The sequence below is a fragment of the Microcaecilia unicolor genome, chromosome 12 (assembly GCF_901765095.1).
Source record: "Microcaecilia unicolor chromosome 12, aMicUni1.1, whole genome shotgun sequence".
In the NCBI taxonomy this organism is placed as follows: domain Eukaryota; kingdom Metazoa; phylum Chordata; class Amphibia; order Gymnophiona; family Siphonopidae; genus Microcaecilia; species Microcaecilia unicolor.
In genome coordinates, this window is record NC_044042.1 from 6,929,592 (window position 1) to 6,947,590 (window position 17,999).

The 17,999-nt window shown below is 39.8% G+C and overlaps 1 protein-coding gene across 1 annotated transcript in view; it reads left to right on the forward strand.

The window, feature by feature from the left end:
• The window catches only part of LOC115482058 (complement receptor type 2-like), a gene marked incomplete at its 3' end in the record, with an annotated part of 504,947 nt that extends 487,987 nt beyond the window's left edge, over positions 1-16,960 (forward strand). The window contains exons 33-34 of the mRNA XM_030221619.1: positions 16,757-16,822; positions 16,927-16,960. Of these exons, the coding sequence (XP_030077479.1) occupies positions 16,757-16,822; positions 16,927-16,960 (100 nt within the window). The remainder of the gene's footprint in view (positions 1-16,756; positions 16,823-16,926) is intronic.
• Between the last annotated feature and the right edge of the window lie 1,039 nt (positions 16,961-17,999).

A 17,999-nucleotide genomic window follows, 5' to 3' on the forward strand; every position in this document is an offset into this window, starting at 1 on the left:
GGGCGGAGCCTGGAGTTGGCGGTGGTGGAGAAGGGTACTGAGAGGAGGGATTTGTCCTGTGAGTGGAGGTTTCGGGCGGGAACGTAGGGGGAGATGAGGGTAGAGAGGTAATGAGGGGCTGCAGACTGAGTGCATTTGTAGTTTGCTTCAATACCCAGGCAGGGAAGGTTTTCCTGCCTCAATATCATCAGCTCAAGTTCAAACAGCAAATTCTCAGGCTTCTCTCTCTCTCTTTTTTTTTTTGTCTGTAGGTTTGGGATTATGCTCGGGTTCTTGATTCTATGGTGGCAACTTTGGATGTTCTGCCTTGGACGGTTCCACTTGCGGCCCCTACAGTCGTCCCTGTTGAGCTGGTGGTCTCGGGAGCTTAAGACAAGCTGGTGCCATGGATGCCTCAAGCCACACGGTGGCTTCTCCCTGTGCACACTCAGGCGGGGTTGCCCTTACAGACTCCCAGTTGGTGTGTGCTCACCTCCGATGCCAGCCTCTTCAGATGGGGCGCCCATTATCTCCACCAGTGCACAGGGCTGCTGGTCGAGAGTGGAGGCTTTCTGGTCCAACAGATTGGAACTTCGAGCTGCCTGGAAAGCTCTACTAGCCTTTGCACTTCTTCGCGGGAGGCTAGTACATGAATCGAACGGCAGAAGCACGTCACAGCAGAGATGTCTGAATGTAGCTGAGACGTGATGCCCCACTCAAGAACTGGCCAGTGGCCGCGCAAGGCTGACCGGACAGGAGAATAAAACCCATGGACTGAAAAGACAGTCTGCATCCAAAGAGAGTCAGCCAGAGACTTCCCCCACTTTGGAAACATCAGACTAATGACCGCGAAGGAACAAGGTTCCAGCAACGGGGCAGCCCTCCAAACCAGCCGCCATCTAGCACCACGAGAAGGCAAAACAGAGGACCGTGAGCCAGTCATGAGCCCTGCCCCACCAAATGTCTAAAACCATCAGAAAGGGTCCAAGTTAGAACCGGACGCCGTCCCACGAGGCCAACAGCAAAAAAATGGAACTTCGCAAATGGCCCATAGAACTACGCCGACAAAGGTGAGAGAGAACAAAACACCGCCAGAGGAAAAAAAACGGCCCGAGAAGACCTGAGGGGGGCACAGACACAAAGCCCAACGCATGGAATAGCGCCCGTCAAAAACCATAGGAGGCAGAAGATGATGATTCAGGAAGGAGGAACACAAACCAGTTACAAACCAAGAGAGTAAAAAAACAAAAAAACAACTTTTTCATTAACGGCTTTCCTCAGCAGCAACAGGAATAAATAAGAGCTTACCTCAGAGGCAGACATTCCTACCACCATAGAAGAGAAGAACCCCACAGGGGAGACAAGGTGCTGCATGCCAGAGTCTACCATCACCTTGCTAGAAAGACAGCCTGGGGCGGGAAACAGATTCACTGGATATCCCCCTAGCTGGCAGATGAGGGACCCAGGACCACTGAGTATCATCTAAAACTAGCCCAACATGGCTACCAGCATACCCCTTACTCCACTGTCACCCAGAAGAATCTGGGACAGGAGCTAACAGCCAGCAATCCAGAGTAGCTGTACGATCCATCCACCGTCCGCTAGGAGACAGAGAAAATGCTGAATATTCCAGGCTGCATGATACCCTTAAAGGGCGGATTACTTGGAACTATTTTGTGTCTCCTTCCGCTGGTGGATGGACACAACTCATTTGTCAGGACTAGTCTGGTATAGATGACAAGAAATGGTGTTTCTCCATTTCATGCTTCCTTGTCTCAAATTTTATCCTTCAGAAGGGGTTCAAAATAGGCTTAACTCTCAATTCGCTCAAAGTTCAGTTGACAGCGTTGGTGTGTCATAGAGGCAAGATACGGAATGCCTCATTGGCTGCTCACCCTAATATAGTGGTTCCTCAAGGGAATTGCTTATCTGCATCCCCCTCTCCGCAACATTTGGCCTAGTGGAGTCAAGTGGTTCTTAAGGTTCTTCAGTTGGCCCCCTTTGAGCCCCTTCATTGTGGTTCAGCAGCTATCAAAGATCTTACTTTAAAAGCAGTATTTCTAGTTGCCATTTCATTGGCACAGAGTTTCAGAGCTTTAAGCTCTCTTAAAGGGATCCCTTTCTCCTCTTTCCTGACTCGCAGAGTTTCCATATGGACAGTGCTGTCCTTTTTGCCGAAGATTGTATCTCCTTTTCATGTCAATCAAACTTGTTTTTTTTTCCTTTTTCCAGGGAGGTCTGTTCTGCAGAATAGGCTTCTCCACTGCTGTTGGATGTGAAATGCATCCATGTGCGCTGTCATACCGCAACCAATGATTTCAAATGGTCTGATCATCTTTTAGTCCTCTTTGCAGGACCCCAGAAGGGTTTGCCGGCCTCCAAAGCGACAGTGACTCAATGGCTTAAGGAGGCTATTTCTTTGGCTTACATTCTGAGGGGTAGATTTGCTCCCATGCATGTCAAGGCGACTTCTTTGGCAGAGTCTAGAGCAATTTCGTTGGCAGAGATCTGTCGGTGACGTGGTTGTCATCTCATTTCTTTGTTAAGCATTACCGTTCAGATGTGTCTGCTTGAGCAGATGCTTCCTTTGGGGCCAAGGTTCTCGCTGCAGGGATATCACAGTTCCTCGCCTCTTAAGGATTGCTTTTGTATATCCCATTTGTCTGGACTGGTCCTTGGGATGTAATGGAAGGAAAAATTAGTTAATTACCTGATAATTTTCTTTCCTTTGATCCAACAGGATCAGTCCAGAGCCCACACTTCTGTGATTGTTTTGGTTTTTCCGGGTTCTATGTAATTTCTGGTGTTTGTATTCTGGCTCTTTTATTTTTAAGGCATGAGTTTTGCTCTTTATTTCATAGTTTTCTCTCTTTCACTGCTTTATCAAATGCTGGCATGGTTGCTAAGCACAGGAGCTTATGAGACACAACTCTGAGTTCTGTATCTCTACCTGCTGGCAGATTGTCACAACCCATTTGGACTGATCCTTTGGGACTAAAGGAAAGAAAATTATCAGGTAATATTATTTTTCCTTTTAGCCAATGTGAATGTGTGCAATTGTAACTTCCTCAAATATGGGGAATGCAAGATAATTTTTTCTATGATTTTGGGAATATAGAAATGACCACAACATGGGTTGCTTTTGTGTTCTCAAATGATGAAAGGTGAATTCCCCAAAAATGCATTAGGTGCCTTGGTGTTCAGGTTTTGGCTGTGCTCTCTGAACCGTAAATTGGTAGCTTGCTGTACTGCATCATATTCAACTGTACAAGATGAGCTTGCAAGTGCGGGGCTGCTGGGATGCAACATCCACAATTCTTGAGGTTTCTTCCTTTCATTTTACGTTAAAAAGGTAGTTGCCAGGGCAGATTGAAAAGGAGAAGGTGTATATTTTTAGCACTATTAATCCTTTTTCTGTCAGTACCTGCTTTGCTGCATGCAAGCTTTATCAAACTTTTAAGTACAGTTCAATGTGTAATCTTTGCTGTATTGTGTAGCTTTACAAAATTCCACTTTTGAATGTGTGCATTTGTTTTATTCTGTTGTAAAGCACATTTCTTTGCTGGTATATTGCTCTCATGTTTGAACATGGTTTGTTTTTCTGACAGCTGGATTCTCATTTTATTCTCTTTCCCTGAATGATACTGGTGGCGTTATTACAGCTTTCAAATCATGTTTAGGATATCATGACATGTTACTTATTACAGGCTTAAATACCATAATTTTCCAAGAATTACCGAACCCCTGTCCAGTATTCTAAAGCAAATTGACTAGAAGTTGAGATCCACAATAAGTCTATATATGGCATGCAATTTGACAAATGAACCAATTAGTGCTGATAATTGGGTGCTAATCAATTTGATTCTAATTGGCATTAATGTAAATTTAGGCCCTAGGGTCTGCGCATAAATTTTACGTGTGGGCCAGAAAAGGGGATGTGGCCATGGGATGGGCATGGATGGATCAGGGTCATTCTTGGATTTTGCATGCAGTTTTACAGAATAAGGGAGATGTGTACCTAATTTAGGTTTCAGTTGGTGTAAATCCTCACACCCAAAATTGGGCACGGGTTCCAGCGCCAAAGTCTGTTCTGTAAATGTCGCCCAACTCTGAGTGCTGTTTGGCGCTAATTTTTATCAACGCCCAAATGTGAACCCCATTTATAGAATTTAGTCCTAAATGACTTCTGAAGCTTTTTTTCCATTATGATGTTTCCTATTTTCTGTAGTACAGTATAAGGTGTTGGGAGTTGCTGTGGTACCTGTTTTAGGGCCCTGTTTACTAAGGTGTGCTAAAAGTTAGTGCGTGCTAACCGTGTAGATGTCCATAGGAATATTATGGGCATCTACACAGTGCGCAGTAATGCTTAGTGTACGCTAAAAATGCTAATGCGCCTCTAGCACGACTTAGTCAACAGGGCCCTTAGTGAGTCAACCCCTGTATTAAGCAATTGATGAGGACAGTTGGTCTTTGTGCTCAGGGGTTGCTTACTAATAAAGTAGGTTGACAGCATTAGTGTGAGCTAAGTGTTCAGGAAGTTCTTCTTTTACAAACCGCACTAGCGATTCCAGCGCAGCAAATGAGGAATCCCATAGGAATTGAATGGACTGCCTCTCATTTGTGCACCAAGAATCAGTGGTGTGGCTTTATAAAAGAGGCTCTTATTAATGTATTGAAGGGTGGATTGCCTTCTTTTATAGCATTCCCTTTGCTTTCAGAATACCTTTCTTTTGGGAGTGATTTTCTTTGATTTTATAAATCTTTCCTATTGAAACTTGATTTTTGCAAGAGACCTATGAATTGAAAATACATAAAGTTTTAACATTGTTTAAATCAGTGTTCTCAACCATTGTTCCTTCAAACCTAATCAGGTGAGCCATGGAAAGTTTGTCACTGCCTGATATCAGAACCTTCCAACAAGACACCAGTGATGGCTCTTACACTTGCTTACAGCAGCTTCTTTTCAAGAATATATATTTACTATGCCTCACCTTCTTAACTACAGCTTGAGCCCTGGAGTGTGGAATTAATGGGCAGCTTTTGCAGGTCATGGATAGTTGGGTCCCAATTGTGCAGCATCATCACATCTTGCCCCTCCTGAGCTTAACATTTGAGTCTTTCCACTTATGTCTTGTTCCCAAGCTGAAAGAGAGGAAACCCTGTACTGGGTGTTTGGAGCAAAAACAGTAGAGGAGCTCTGGCAGCCACATGGCAACAGCCAAGGTAGCAAGCCAGTTAATTGCATCACACCTTGTCCCTTCTCCTTCATTCATATACACATACATGGAGCTGATCCACTGAAGCTTCTGGTGCTTCCTCTGCTCTTTTAGCCATATAAGTTCTTCATGTCTGTTACATTTTCGTGAAGGATAGTGTGCCATGCAATATTTTTCTTAATTTAGGCGCACCTTGGAATTGAAACACTGGTTTAAACTCATTTCTTCTAAATGCATTTTTAAAATCTTGCTGAGATTTCAGTACAATGTGTGTTTGGTCAGTCATTACTAAGCAAATTAGCCTGTACTTCAGCACTTCAGATAACTCCTACCATTGCCTAAGAGTGACTTGAGAAATGTCTTAATATTCAGTTAAGTACTGATGTTTTGTCTTTCAGAAACCAGGTCTTGGTGGGTTGTTTTGGTTTTTTTAGAACAGTTTTTACTTTTGTTTTGTTATCTCCTATTCAAGTACTAGGGCAGTTATCCATTTACATAGTCAAAAAAGAGGCTTCATAAAATTGAGGAATAAATAAAACAATTGTTCTAAAATATTCAGAAAATGATTAAATTGACCATAATTAAAATCAGTACCTCCTTTACATAAAAGCGAAATTTTAAAATACGTGTTTTACACAACTGCCTGAAGACTAAAATTGTGGGTCAGCCTGATTTTCTCTGGAAATCGATTTAGTGTAGGGTTTTTTAAAAAGTACAATTTCATACCTGAGAAGGCTGGTACATGAGGGTAAAGCTCTTTCCAAAGTATATTGCTGTGATTAACATTTAAAATATGGCAGCCCAGATACAAATTTTATAGTTAAGTGTAGTTGGTGGAGGAGTTGAGAGTAAGTATAAAATCTTGCAGACTTAATCCTGTTTTAGCTGCTGTATTCTGAACATGTTGCACATGGGCCTCAGTAAGAAACAAAGTTGGCATAAATAAGGCACTCAGTCATAAATAAGGCACTCAGTCCATTGAATGACAGTGGCAAACTTATCCCTTGACAGATAATGCTATAAATTGCGAATGTGCAACTTTAAAAGAAATTAACCGTATTGTGATGTCATTGTCAATGCAGCATCTAGCATGCCATCAGAATTTTGACAGTTTTTGTTGGTAGAAATTGCCCATTTAGACTCAGATCAGGGACCAACAACATTAAAGTTTTTTTTTTTTTAATTTAACACCAATTTACTACCTAGTATCCATGTTAGGGTTGCATAAAGGCTCATGGATAATTTGGTGAGCTGACTTAAATTTTCTATGAATAGCAGAATATATAGCCCTCACATGAGTGGCACCATCAAGTGCAGCCCAAGCAAGAAACAAACCAAACAAAGCCCCAGAACATTCTAGAACATGACTGTCAGCTTTTGGAGCCACTTGAGTGTGGTGCTGTTTCTTGTCCATGGCAGGGTGAACTATGATTTTTCACTGGTTGGCCATCTTTTTGGTTAAACCGTACTAAGGTATTTTTTTCTTAAAATTTTGATCAATCATAGTGGCATTCCCCTGCTTGTTCAGACAAGGAAGATTGCTTACTTGTAATGGAGGTTCTCCATGGTCTAAAGCAAAAACAGCCACACTATCCCTCCACCATCCTCACTTGAACCTGTAGAGGCAAATAGCAGCATGGGAACAACTGCATGTGTTTTGGAAGCCCCTTGTACAAGCTTTCTTGAGCTTTGATAAGGAGAATGATCCTCCTGTGCAGAATCTGTCAAAATATCACCCCTAAGTGTGGCTGTATTCGTCTGCTCTATGTGGAAGAACCGCCATTAGAAGAATACAAAATCTTGCCTTTTGCCTGGGGATTGCCATCACATGACGATAGCCATCTATGAGAACTAATTCTGCTATTGGAGAATGTCTGTTACAAGAAAGTAACTTTATACAAAGTTGGTGAGGGAACTGCATGTAATTTAATCCTATATTGCTGATCAGTTGTCAGTGGTTAAATGGAAGTGAAAGAACTGACTTGATAAGGGGGGAAAACATCAGTCTTGGTCCATCCAGTCTGCCCAACAAGATTTTTATATTCTTGGATTAAAAATGAAATACCTTTTTATAGTGGCCTAATTTAACAGAGGGACCTCAGTGCAATAGAAACTCCAACACAATCAGCATCAGTTGTAAAATTAGGCTCTAGTGGGAATGGATGTCTCTCTTTTTTTAGGGGCCCTTTTACTAAGACGCGTAGGCATGTACGCACGCCAATTTGGAGTTACCGCATGGCCAGGGTGGTAATTTAATTTTTGACACACATCCAAAAAGTAATTTTTATTGTCTGATGCACGTCATTACCGCCCGGTTAATGCATGAGAACTTACTGCTAAGTCGATGGCTGGCAGTAAGGTCTCAGACCCAAAATGGATGTGTGCCAATTTTGATTTTGCTGCAAGTCCATTTTTGGCAAACATTTTAAAAAGGCATTTTTTTTTTTTTTTTTTTACAAAAATGGATCTGTGTGTGCCCAAAACCCGGGCCTACACTACTTCGGGCCATTTTTCAACGCACCTTAGTAAAAGGACCCCTTAAATCCTTGAGACTTTGTTCAACAGACTTTTAGTTCTTTGAAATGTATTTTAGACTGGGTAACTAGAAACATTTTAATCTCTGGTTCTAATGTTTGCTTCCGTTAGAAAAACTTTATTTCTTGTTGGACACAAAGTAGTTTGACGTTTTGGGACTCACCAGTTCTGTTTTGACGTCTCCTTTAAGAACACTTGAATTTTTTTCTGTCCTTTCACTTCGAATTATCTATTCATGAATTATTGCAATTTAGTGTTTTTCCTCCTTTACTGTTCAGCGTGTACAACACAAATGAATGCAACAAAGATGTTCCTCTAAATCCCAAAGTAACGCCCACGAGTCAGTCAGCGGAGTCTGACAAAATGTTACCGTAATTAAAAGGTATACTTGTTACATTTCCATCAGCTTGAGCCTGAAAATGTCCAGATGACTTGCTTTGTCATCGCTAGTGGGCCTATGTTTTAATCATTTCTTCCAACTTGTTTGAATACTTTACCATGACCGTCTTGTACGTTTCTGTTCACGCTGCTTCAGGCTGTAATTATTAGACATGTATGCTTCATAAATTTCTGATGGTAACTTTGTTAATATCTTGTTTGTCCATAACATGGTATTTTGCATTTTAATTCTAGGACTTTGCTATATGTTGCTTTTTGGGTCATTTTGAGCTTTACAATTCCTAAATGTAAACAAATTAAGGAAACCAGTTGCACGTCACAGCTTGTACTAACATAAGGGAAATGAGTAGTTCAAAGAGAACCAAATATAGGCATTTTCAACAAGTTCATTTAAACTTGGCTCTCCTTTTTCATTGTCTGCTTTCAGTGTGTTAATTTCATAGCTAATACTGCAGCTTTTTCTTGTCAGTGCAAAATTTGTAATTGCTGTATGTGTATTTACTATAATTGTAATTATGTGGTGGTGGGGGGGGGGGGGGGGTTGGTAAATGTTATAACAGAGAGCTAGTAAGGTACAAGACCAGTATATTGGTTTAACCACTTGAGATGAGTTGCCACGTTGCGTTTCTGAAATCAAATTTTCAAGTTTCCAGCTGTATTTAAAAAATAAAACGAATAAAAGCAAACCCCTCCATGTTGGGTGTACTGCATTTTCATATGATTTTAGTGGATGGAAAACCAATTCTGTGCAGCTGGATGATGGCATTTAATATGAAGTTTATTTTGGACTGGCCTGTGGCAGCTAAAAGCTCTGTGGGACCTGGTCATTTGTTAGAATAGCAACTTTACCAACTGTAACTTTTTCAAGTATCTTGCCACTGCTTCTTGCTGGATTTTGTCAAAGCTGAGACCAAAACCATGTGCTACCATTAACTGCACGTGCCGTGGCATTTTCAAATCCTTAAAAGTATTTCCATTAGTTGTCCTTTAATTACATAGTCATGTATGTTTCTAGAGTTATTTATAAGAAGTGTATTTAATTTTCTCAATCAAGATTAAACCTTTTTTTCAGTAGTAGTAAACAGTGGCATAGCCAACAATTTTCAACAGGAGGTGCGTGTCGCGCTGGATTTTTCTCCCTTACGTTCCTGGCCCCACAAAGCTCTTGCAATTCCTCCCTTCCCCTCTCTTCCCCCCCCCCCCCCCCCCATGCCTTAAAATCATCTCCAGTCACTGGGGCTTTCTCTCTGAACCGTCCCGCCTCTTCGCTTCCTGTTTGCTGAAGGGTGGAACAGTTCAGAGAGAGCCCCCAGTACAGGCCGCAGGCAGCCCATGAGCACTTCTGGTGCTGCCCGGGTGAAGATTGGAGGTGATTTTAAGGCACTGGGGGGGGGGGGGGGTGGAAGGAAGGGATTTGTGAGAGCTTTGCAATGCCAGGAAGGGAAGGGAGAGACTAATGGTGAGTGTATGCAACACATGCACCTTGAATGCATAAGACACTGGTAGTAAAGTTAATCTGGAAGAATTTTGGTTCTTTAGTGTAAACAGTGAGTGCAAGGCATAAATCCCTCATTTTTCTAAAACCTCACAAGCTGCATTTTAATTTTAAATTTTCTTTATTTTCTTAGGAAACGTGCAACTAATTCTTATGATGCTCATTATAAAAGTTGCGATGCATAACATTTTCTACATGAATTGAAGATTTAAAAAAAAAAAAAAAATAGAAACAATTTTTAATATGTTTGCACTGATGCCATTGTGGAAGTTCAAGATTCAGTTATATTAGAGAAGACCTGTTACTTCACTGCTTCCACAATCTGTCAAGCCCTGAAACCTAGGGGATTCCATTAGGAGGTGTCTGGAGTCTCTTGCCATTCATGTTACTCTGAAGATGAACCATAGACGTGGTAAGAAATCCTCATTCAGCACAGATCCAAAGGGCTTCCATGCTGCGTCTGCCACATCTTCAAAAAACTTGACTGTGCCTTATGTTGCAGGTCTAGTAGAAATGTACCTGTTTCCCGTGGTTAATGATCCAAAGTATGATTTGCTGCTTGTTTGCAGTGTGAAAGTTAACTTGCAAAATAAATTGAAAAGAACCAAAACATTAAATCACTTTGAACCAAGCATGTATGTTCAAATGATTTTTTGGTAAGATTTGCACCTAGATCTAAGGGATAAAATCATTGAAGCTTGTCCATAAGGGCTTCTTTTAAAAAGCCGCGCTAGCAATTGAATGGCCTTCCTCTCATTTGCTGTGCAGGAATCGCTAGCGCGGTTTTGTAAAAGAAGCTGTAAATGTGTTTATCCAGCACTCTTAGTAATATTTTTAAAGCAAAGTTTGCCAAATATGAGCTGAGAAATAGTTTCTAAAATTTAGCTTTGTGATTGGATGCCTGTGTTTTGGTGCCTAATTACCAAAAGTACGCTAAACAAGTCATTTACCAATGGGTAACATGCTAATGCTATTACTGCACTTTATCTGTTGCGAGCCCTTTTTATGTAATGGGGTTGGTGCATATTGGTAGTAAATGATCCTTTAAGTGAGAGCCAGCATAATGTTTAAAAGAAGACACCACATAATAAAAGTTGCAAAACAAATATCAAGAAATTTACACACACACAGTGCATTTTAAACTCAGGGTCTGATAGAAGTAGCCTGCAGTTCTGTGGTGATAAATGGTGTACCTGAAATGCTTTGCTAAATAATTCTCAGCCCGCCTTGCTTACATTTGTAGCCTCTGTATAAATGTTATTTGACTGTAGTGTAATGTTAATGCTGTATAGACGTTAAAGGAATCTATAGATATTGCTAGTTTTGAATCACCTAGGCCTAATTGTAAAAAGCAGTTTGATTTTCATTTGTCTGTATATTGAAAGTTAGTCTGTAAAAATATAAATAGAAAGAATTATTGGAATTTATATAGTTGAGCAAAATAGCCCTGTTTTATGGTTGAAGCAATTTTTCAATCCTGTTACTACTGTAGGTGGTAAAATGTTGAACAAGATAATTTTCCTACTGGAAAGCTGTTACACTGTGTGGTTGGTGGGTATTTATTTCATAGCAGTATCATTGTTGAAGAGCAGGGAGTCCGGGGTGGGGTGGGGGGGGGGGGGGGGTGTAACTTGGAAAGAACTGCAGATAGCCCCTAAAACAGTGCTGCTCAGTGCTCTTCTGAAACACACTTAGCTAGTCGGCTTTTTAGTATTACCACAATGACTGTGCATACAGTGGATCTCCACTCTTTCTCAGATGAGCGATGAAAAGCACTGCCCTAAAAATAACGAGGCTGTTGGGGGGGGGGGGGGGGGGGAAGACAGCTATGTACTAAGGTGCCTCGCTGAGTGTAACACATTCAAATGGGCCTGTCCTAAAAAAAAACAATAGTTTAAATTGAAGAGCTTGGTTATGGAGAGGTGCAGTGGCTCTTATACATGCATAGACCCAAAAGGGATAAGTTGTTACCAGGTCTTTGCTAATTTTCCAGGGCTGTGCTCCTTCACTGTGGCAGTTGCTTGTATGTTCCAGCAACTTTGTGTCTAGCACAGCTTATAAATATACTGAGATTAATGGCAGCTATAACACTTGATTCATATATGAAGGAGTAAAAACACTTTTGGAATGGCTTTTATAAAGTGTATATGATGCTAGATTGCTGTAAATAAAAGTTATGTTTGTGTGCTTTTTTGTTACTGAATTTTTTTTTCCTATAAGTAAACTACAAATGTAAATTACTGCAATGTTATGAATTGAGTAGTGTAAAATCTGATGCTAACACATGAGGTCCATTGACCTTCCATAGTTCTGGGCACTTAATGTTCTATTGAAGGATGGAAGCTAATGTAATTGGTATTCTTAGCAATCTGCTGCAAACTGTCTCAATCTCAACATGCACAGATTATTCATATCTTTGTTAAAACTGTATTTTGGCTGACACCATTATGTAGTGTCTTAGTTCTACCTCTACTACTATTACTGCTACCCCACTAAGGGTTAATCTCATGGAGAGTTCTGGGCTGATGCATGTTCTGCCTGCCAACTGTGGTCTCATTTGCCCTGCAAGCTATTCTCTGGTGATCTCTAGGGGCAGAATCATTACTAAACCCAGTGGTCATGGTTCTTATAGACCAAATTTTTAAAAAAGTAGGGATTCCTGATCAAATACAGAAATAAACTGGAAAACTTACAGTGCACAAGAAAAGTACAATTTAATTCTGTAGAAATCCACAAGTACATGTGGGGTTCACATTGCTAGCTAGACAAGTTTCACGTACTTAATCAAGTTTCTGAGGGGGTTCTATATAAATTCTTTTCAGAAGGGTATATAGAATTAGGCTAGGTTTCCTTCTGTGAGGATTATATAATAACCCTGGAAGGTGTGGAAAACATGAGGAAAGAACCAAGTGAAGCTTATGGAATGGTCTAGACTCCGGATAAAGCCATTCAGTCAGATCTTCAGGAAATCCACAGTACATGAGAAATATGCATACACTATCTCCATTGTATGTAGATCAATGCATATTCATTACAGGTATCCTGAAACCCTGACTGGCTAGGTGTGTCCTGAGGACTGGGTTTAGAACCGTTTAATGCAGAAAGTTTCCTTATCCTTCTACAGTAGCCCATATCTGAGTTATGTCCCTTTACCAGCAGACGGAGGTAGAGAACTTGAAGGTTCCAATGACATCATCCATATAAGGAGTGGTGCAGCCAGGAACCTTCTAGAGTAGCCCATATCTATGAGTTATGTCCCTTTACCAGCAGATAGAGGCAGAGAACTTGAAGATTCCAATGATGTCATCCATATGGCATTGGTGCAGCCAGGAACCTGCTAGTACTTCTCTGCCTCCAGCAGATGGTGCAGGAGGACTGGTGCAGCAAGATCTTTTATTTTTTCTTGTTTGGTGTGGACTCCCATAAGGTAGGCATTCTGACAGTGGACACCAAGAAAACCACCATCCTGGTGGAGTGCGGCATACCCATCCTCGAGTCCCATGACTGTAAGATTGAGTTGTTTTTAAAGCAGCACTTTCCTTGGCACTGGGAGGTCTGTTGGTTATTCAGCCCAGGTGGTTCTCTACTGGGTCCAACAGCTTTCTCCTGAGGTGACACTTTTATAGTCAGAGACAGCCTTTGTGACAGATGTCTTGTGTAACTTCATCCGTATTTCTTTGTACTCAGCTTCCAGCATAATGGTTTATGGATGGTTGTGGTTCAAGAAATGGTTGTTGGAGGCCACCTCTAAGGCACACTTCAGGAAGCTCCCCTTTTTGGGTTGTCTTCTCTTTGGAGTGGTTCTGAAAATATTAAGGACCTGGGGGCTGCCAGGCCTCAACTCCCTGAGGATAGGAGCAGGATCTTTAGGCCGATTTTGGGTTGGCTTCACTCTAGAGACTGGAACAGTCCTTGGTCCAGTAAAAAGTCTTCCATATGTGCCTTGGTGGGGCTACAGAAAACTGGCCCTTTTGGAGTGTAAGGCAACTAGTCAGTTCAGGGCCCTTCTGCCTGCAACACTGTTAGAAGGGCCAAGGGATACAATGATAGAGTCATATGTAAGGGATTCATCTCAAATGATAACATTATTAGAGGACTTCGAGGGTGATTAGGAAGGTATAACTATGGTTACCTTGAATATAGAAGCACTTTATACCAATATCCCACAATTAGAGGCTCTGGTTGTGATAGAGAATACTCTGATTAAAAGAACACAGAATAGACGGATTCCTAACCAATTTATACTGACCTTGGCAACTATAGCATTGACAAAGAACTATTTTGGCTTTAATGGAAGGTTTTTCCAACAAATAAGAGGTACAGCAGTGGGATCAGCCATGGCTCCTGACATTGCTAATTTATATGTGGCAGAATTTGAAGAAAAATTCTTAAAGATACATCCATATAGAAGTTAATTTAAATTGTACAAACGATATATAGATATCTTTTTACTATGGCAAGGCAGCATAGAGAGTCTATCCACTTTTCTTGATTGGCTGAATACGAGGGATCCCAACTTACAGTTTCAGATGCATTATCATGATAGGGAAATTTCATTTTTAGACATTTTGATACAAAAAACTACATATTCCTTCAAAACAACCATCTATAGAAAACCCACCGACAAAAACAACTATTTACATTTCACAAGTTTCCACAATAGATCACTTAAGGAAAATCTGCCATTCTCACAATTTTTGAGGCTACGAAGATTATGTACAGATTATGTTGATTTTGAAGTAAAATCTAGAAGCATGCACAATAGGTTTAGGAATAGAGGTTACCCATTGGATTGTATAGATAAAGGCTTGATGAAAGCTAGAGCTAAAGGTAGACAAGAGCTTTTAGTTGCAAAGAGAGATAAACAGAGTCCAGGGTTAGTGTGTACTTTGAAATTTTCAAAATTTTCTGGTGATATTAACAAGATTATTAAGAAACACTGGCATATTCTAGAGACTGATGCGTGTTTTACAGATTCATTTCCAGTCATTGCTTATTCACGCAATCGCAATATAAAAGAATTTGTGGTACCTTCCACTCTTCCAGTACCCAGAGTTATGAGCAATGAAGGTTTAGGCCACATATCTTGTGGCAGGTGTTCCGTCTGTAAACATTCTTTGATAACTACTTCATTTTATAATCAGAATAATGACAGAAATTATACCCTTAGACATTTCTCAGATTGTAATACCATGGGTGTCATATATATTATAAAATGTCCTTGCAATTTATTATACGTTGCCAAAACCAAGTGGGCCATAAAAACTAGAATAGAACACAGAAGTTGTTTGACCAGATGTGTACAAACTGCCCCTTTGGTCAGCCATTGGACCGAAAAAAATCACACTATTGATGATTTAAAGTTTTTTGTTTTTAAAAGAATGTATATGTCATGGCGTGGAGGTGATATAGATGTTAGATTATTGAAAGAAGAACAGAGGACAATACATACATTGGATACTGTTGCCCCACGTGGATTGAATACAAACACAGACCTCAGCATTTTTTTGTAAAACAATCTTCTGTGATACATTATATATCTTTTTATATTTTTTACATAGAACATTTTTTAAAAAAGTTTTATACATTTATTTTGTTTTTTTGCAGTATCATCATCCCTTGAGAGATACATATTTTTATACTTAACTTTTTTGTAATAATCCATTATTTTTCATGATTATATTTTTTTATTTTTTAGAGTAATATTCCTTCTTTTTTATTACATTTTTTACTACATTTTCAGTTCATTTTTTATTGTAATTATACATGGATACAATAGAAATTATTGCAATGACGATATCAGTTTATATAATATATTTCTCATTTATATATATTATTATTGGTGAGTGTATGGATATATTTTTTACAGGTGAGAGTTTTATTTTATATATATGTATATAGACCACTTAGGTTTCAAGTTTTTTGTCTACTTTGTATTTTTTTTTCCTTTCGTGACTGCAGTGTTTAATTGTTGATTTTAAAATAATACTCAGGTCCACATAGTTCTGCTTATACGTAGATCTGTTCACGCTCTCCCTTTTGATTTGGGAAGACTGTTGCTCTTCCCTGCACGCACGTTTTATTGCGGCATTGGCTAGATTTTATAGCTGATATCAATCATTATTTGGGCGTCTTTTTTGAGTGACGTTTCCTGCTTTTATGTGCTCTCCCCTTACGGTATATAATCCCGGAGGTGACTATTTCAATTTTTCTTGCGCAGAAATTCATGCGACAGAGTTCCTGCTTGGTATAGCATTCAATGCAGTATGTTTTTCATATTATTACATATTACTTTTGCAGGGGGGGGGGGGCTTTGCACTTATCAGTATGCCATGCGGGCATTTTTTAATTAAGGGAGAGTGAATACTCATTTCAGGAGATTGGCAAAATGTTTTTTATCTAGGTTTTATTTATATTTTAACATTTTTGTTTAGCGCCTTATGTGGTTAGCTTTAAAATCAAGCGTATTCATTTAGATATAAGCTTCCGGTTTTGGCGCGAATAAGAAGTTTGGCCATTTTGTGTGCCATTTTTTCAAGTGGTTTTCTCAGCTGTTTAAAGAATGTGCTTCATTTAACGAAAGTGGTTGTGCCACAACTTTGGATTCATTTTCTTTTTAGACTTCGCACACATATTTAGCTTATTCAGATTTTATGACTAGCGTCATTTTATATACTTCATTTTATGAGTTTTTCTTTTTTTGATGTTACATACATATTTAGCTCACTCAGATATTATCAGCGTTATTTTATATACTCCGTTCCATGTATTTTTTTGGATATTACATACCTTCTGGAAAAGAAGGGATTACACAATATTTATTATTTTTATTTCAGTTTTACTTTGATATTGATACTTGGCATTCCTTTATACATTTTTCACATTTGATTATGATGTCTGTGTGTTGGTATCTATCCATGTGGAAGCATGCCTAGTTCATCTTATTTCTTGTTTATGGTTCCATGGAAATATGTTATGTGCCTTTTGGATATGTATCAAATATATGTGTATTATTTTAAAATCTATGTGTGACACTTCAACCTATGGTTTGATGAAAATTAAAAATTTTTTTTTTTTTTTTTTGAAATTCATTGATTTAAACTCATATTGGTTTTGTATTTCTTATTTTTAGACATCCTTGTTCTTTACAATTTCATTGTAATTCAGCTGTTTCATCTGTTCCAACCAAAGCTGATAAGTATGTTTTTAGAGTATCATTATACTTATTATATTCAACCTTTTTTTTTGTTTTAAATTTGTTGTATTATGTTTAGTTATGTCAATATATTTTTTTATTTATAGACCCCTGATGCAGGCCGGTGTGGCCGAAACACGATTCGTGTCGGACTTTTATTGATTTTTAATAAAGACATTGTTTGGGAAGACATTACATGAGAGAGGACTCTTTTTTGGATCCACTGTGTGTACCTGGTATACAATGAGATTCATCAGGTCCTTTGTAGTGGAGTCAGGCTCTGCCTGTCTTATCATGAGTGGACCTTATTTTCCAAGGACAAGCAGGCATGATATTCTCACGTGTGAGTGATGTCATGCATGGAGCTCAGTACAGACACTGCCATAGTTCACTTTCAGTTTAAAATGCAGTCTCACCGTTCGGATGCCTTCCCACCTGATGATTGAGCGAGGGACTGGTTGTCTAGCGTTTTCCACGGAGCAGAGAGGTTGAGTTTCTAATCTCTCCTCAGCTCATCAGACTTTTCCATTTTGGTGCCTTCCCTTTTTTGGGACTTTTTTTTTTGTTCATTTTTTAATCAGTTTATTGATTTTTCTTTTCCTACTAATTTTCTTATTTCAGCCTTTCAGGTCTCTGAGCCTTTATTTTGGCCAGGAAGCATCAAACATTTTCGGGTACAGAACTATTCAAGCTCCCCAAGCCATTGAACCTTTTGACCTTACATCGGCTGTTTTTCCTTCCGTGTTAATGAGGGTACCATGTGGCTTTAAAAATGTGTGCTCGATGCAGTTAGACCATTTCAGGCACAGGCCCCATAATTGGTGTGTTCCGTGCTTGAGTCCGGAGCACTGGGACATACAGTCAGCCCTCTGCATATGCAAATGAGGACACTTAAAGCCCATAACGTCCAGCGTGAAAAACGTTTTGGCTCTGCATTGAGCATAGTAGGAATTCGACATCCGATATACTGATGCAACATCAAGAATGTCCATCAGACTCTGTACTGGGACCGCATAAGGACTCTACATCCTCGTTGGTGCTGCATGCATTGAGGCACCTGTAGCGTAAAAAGCCTAAGACTCATCACCATCGTTCTCCCACCAGGCACTCTGCCAACACCTCCCCTCCATTGACATCCTCGATGCATGGGAAGTGTCTATGCCACAGTGACCACTCTCCC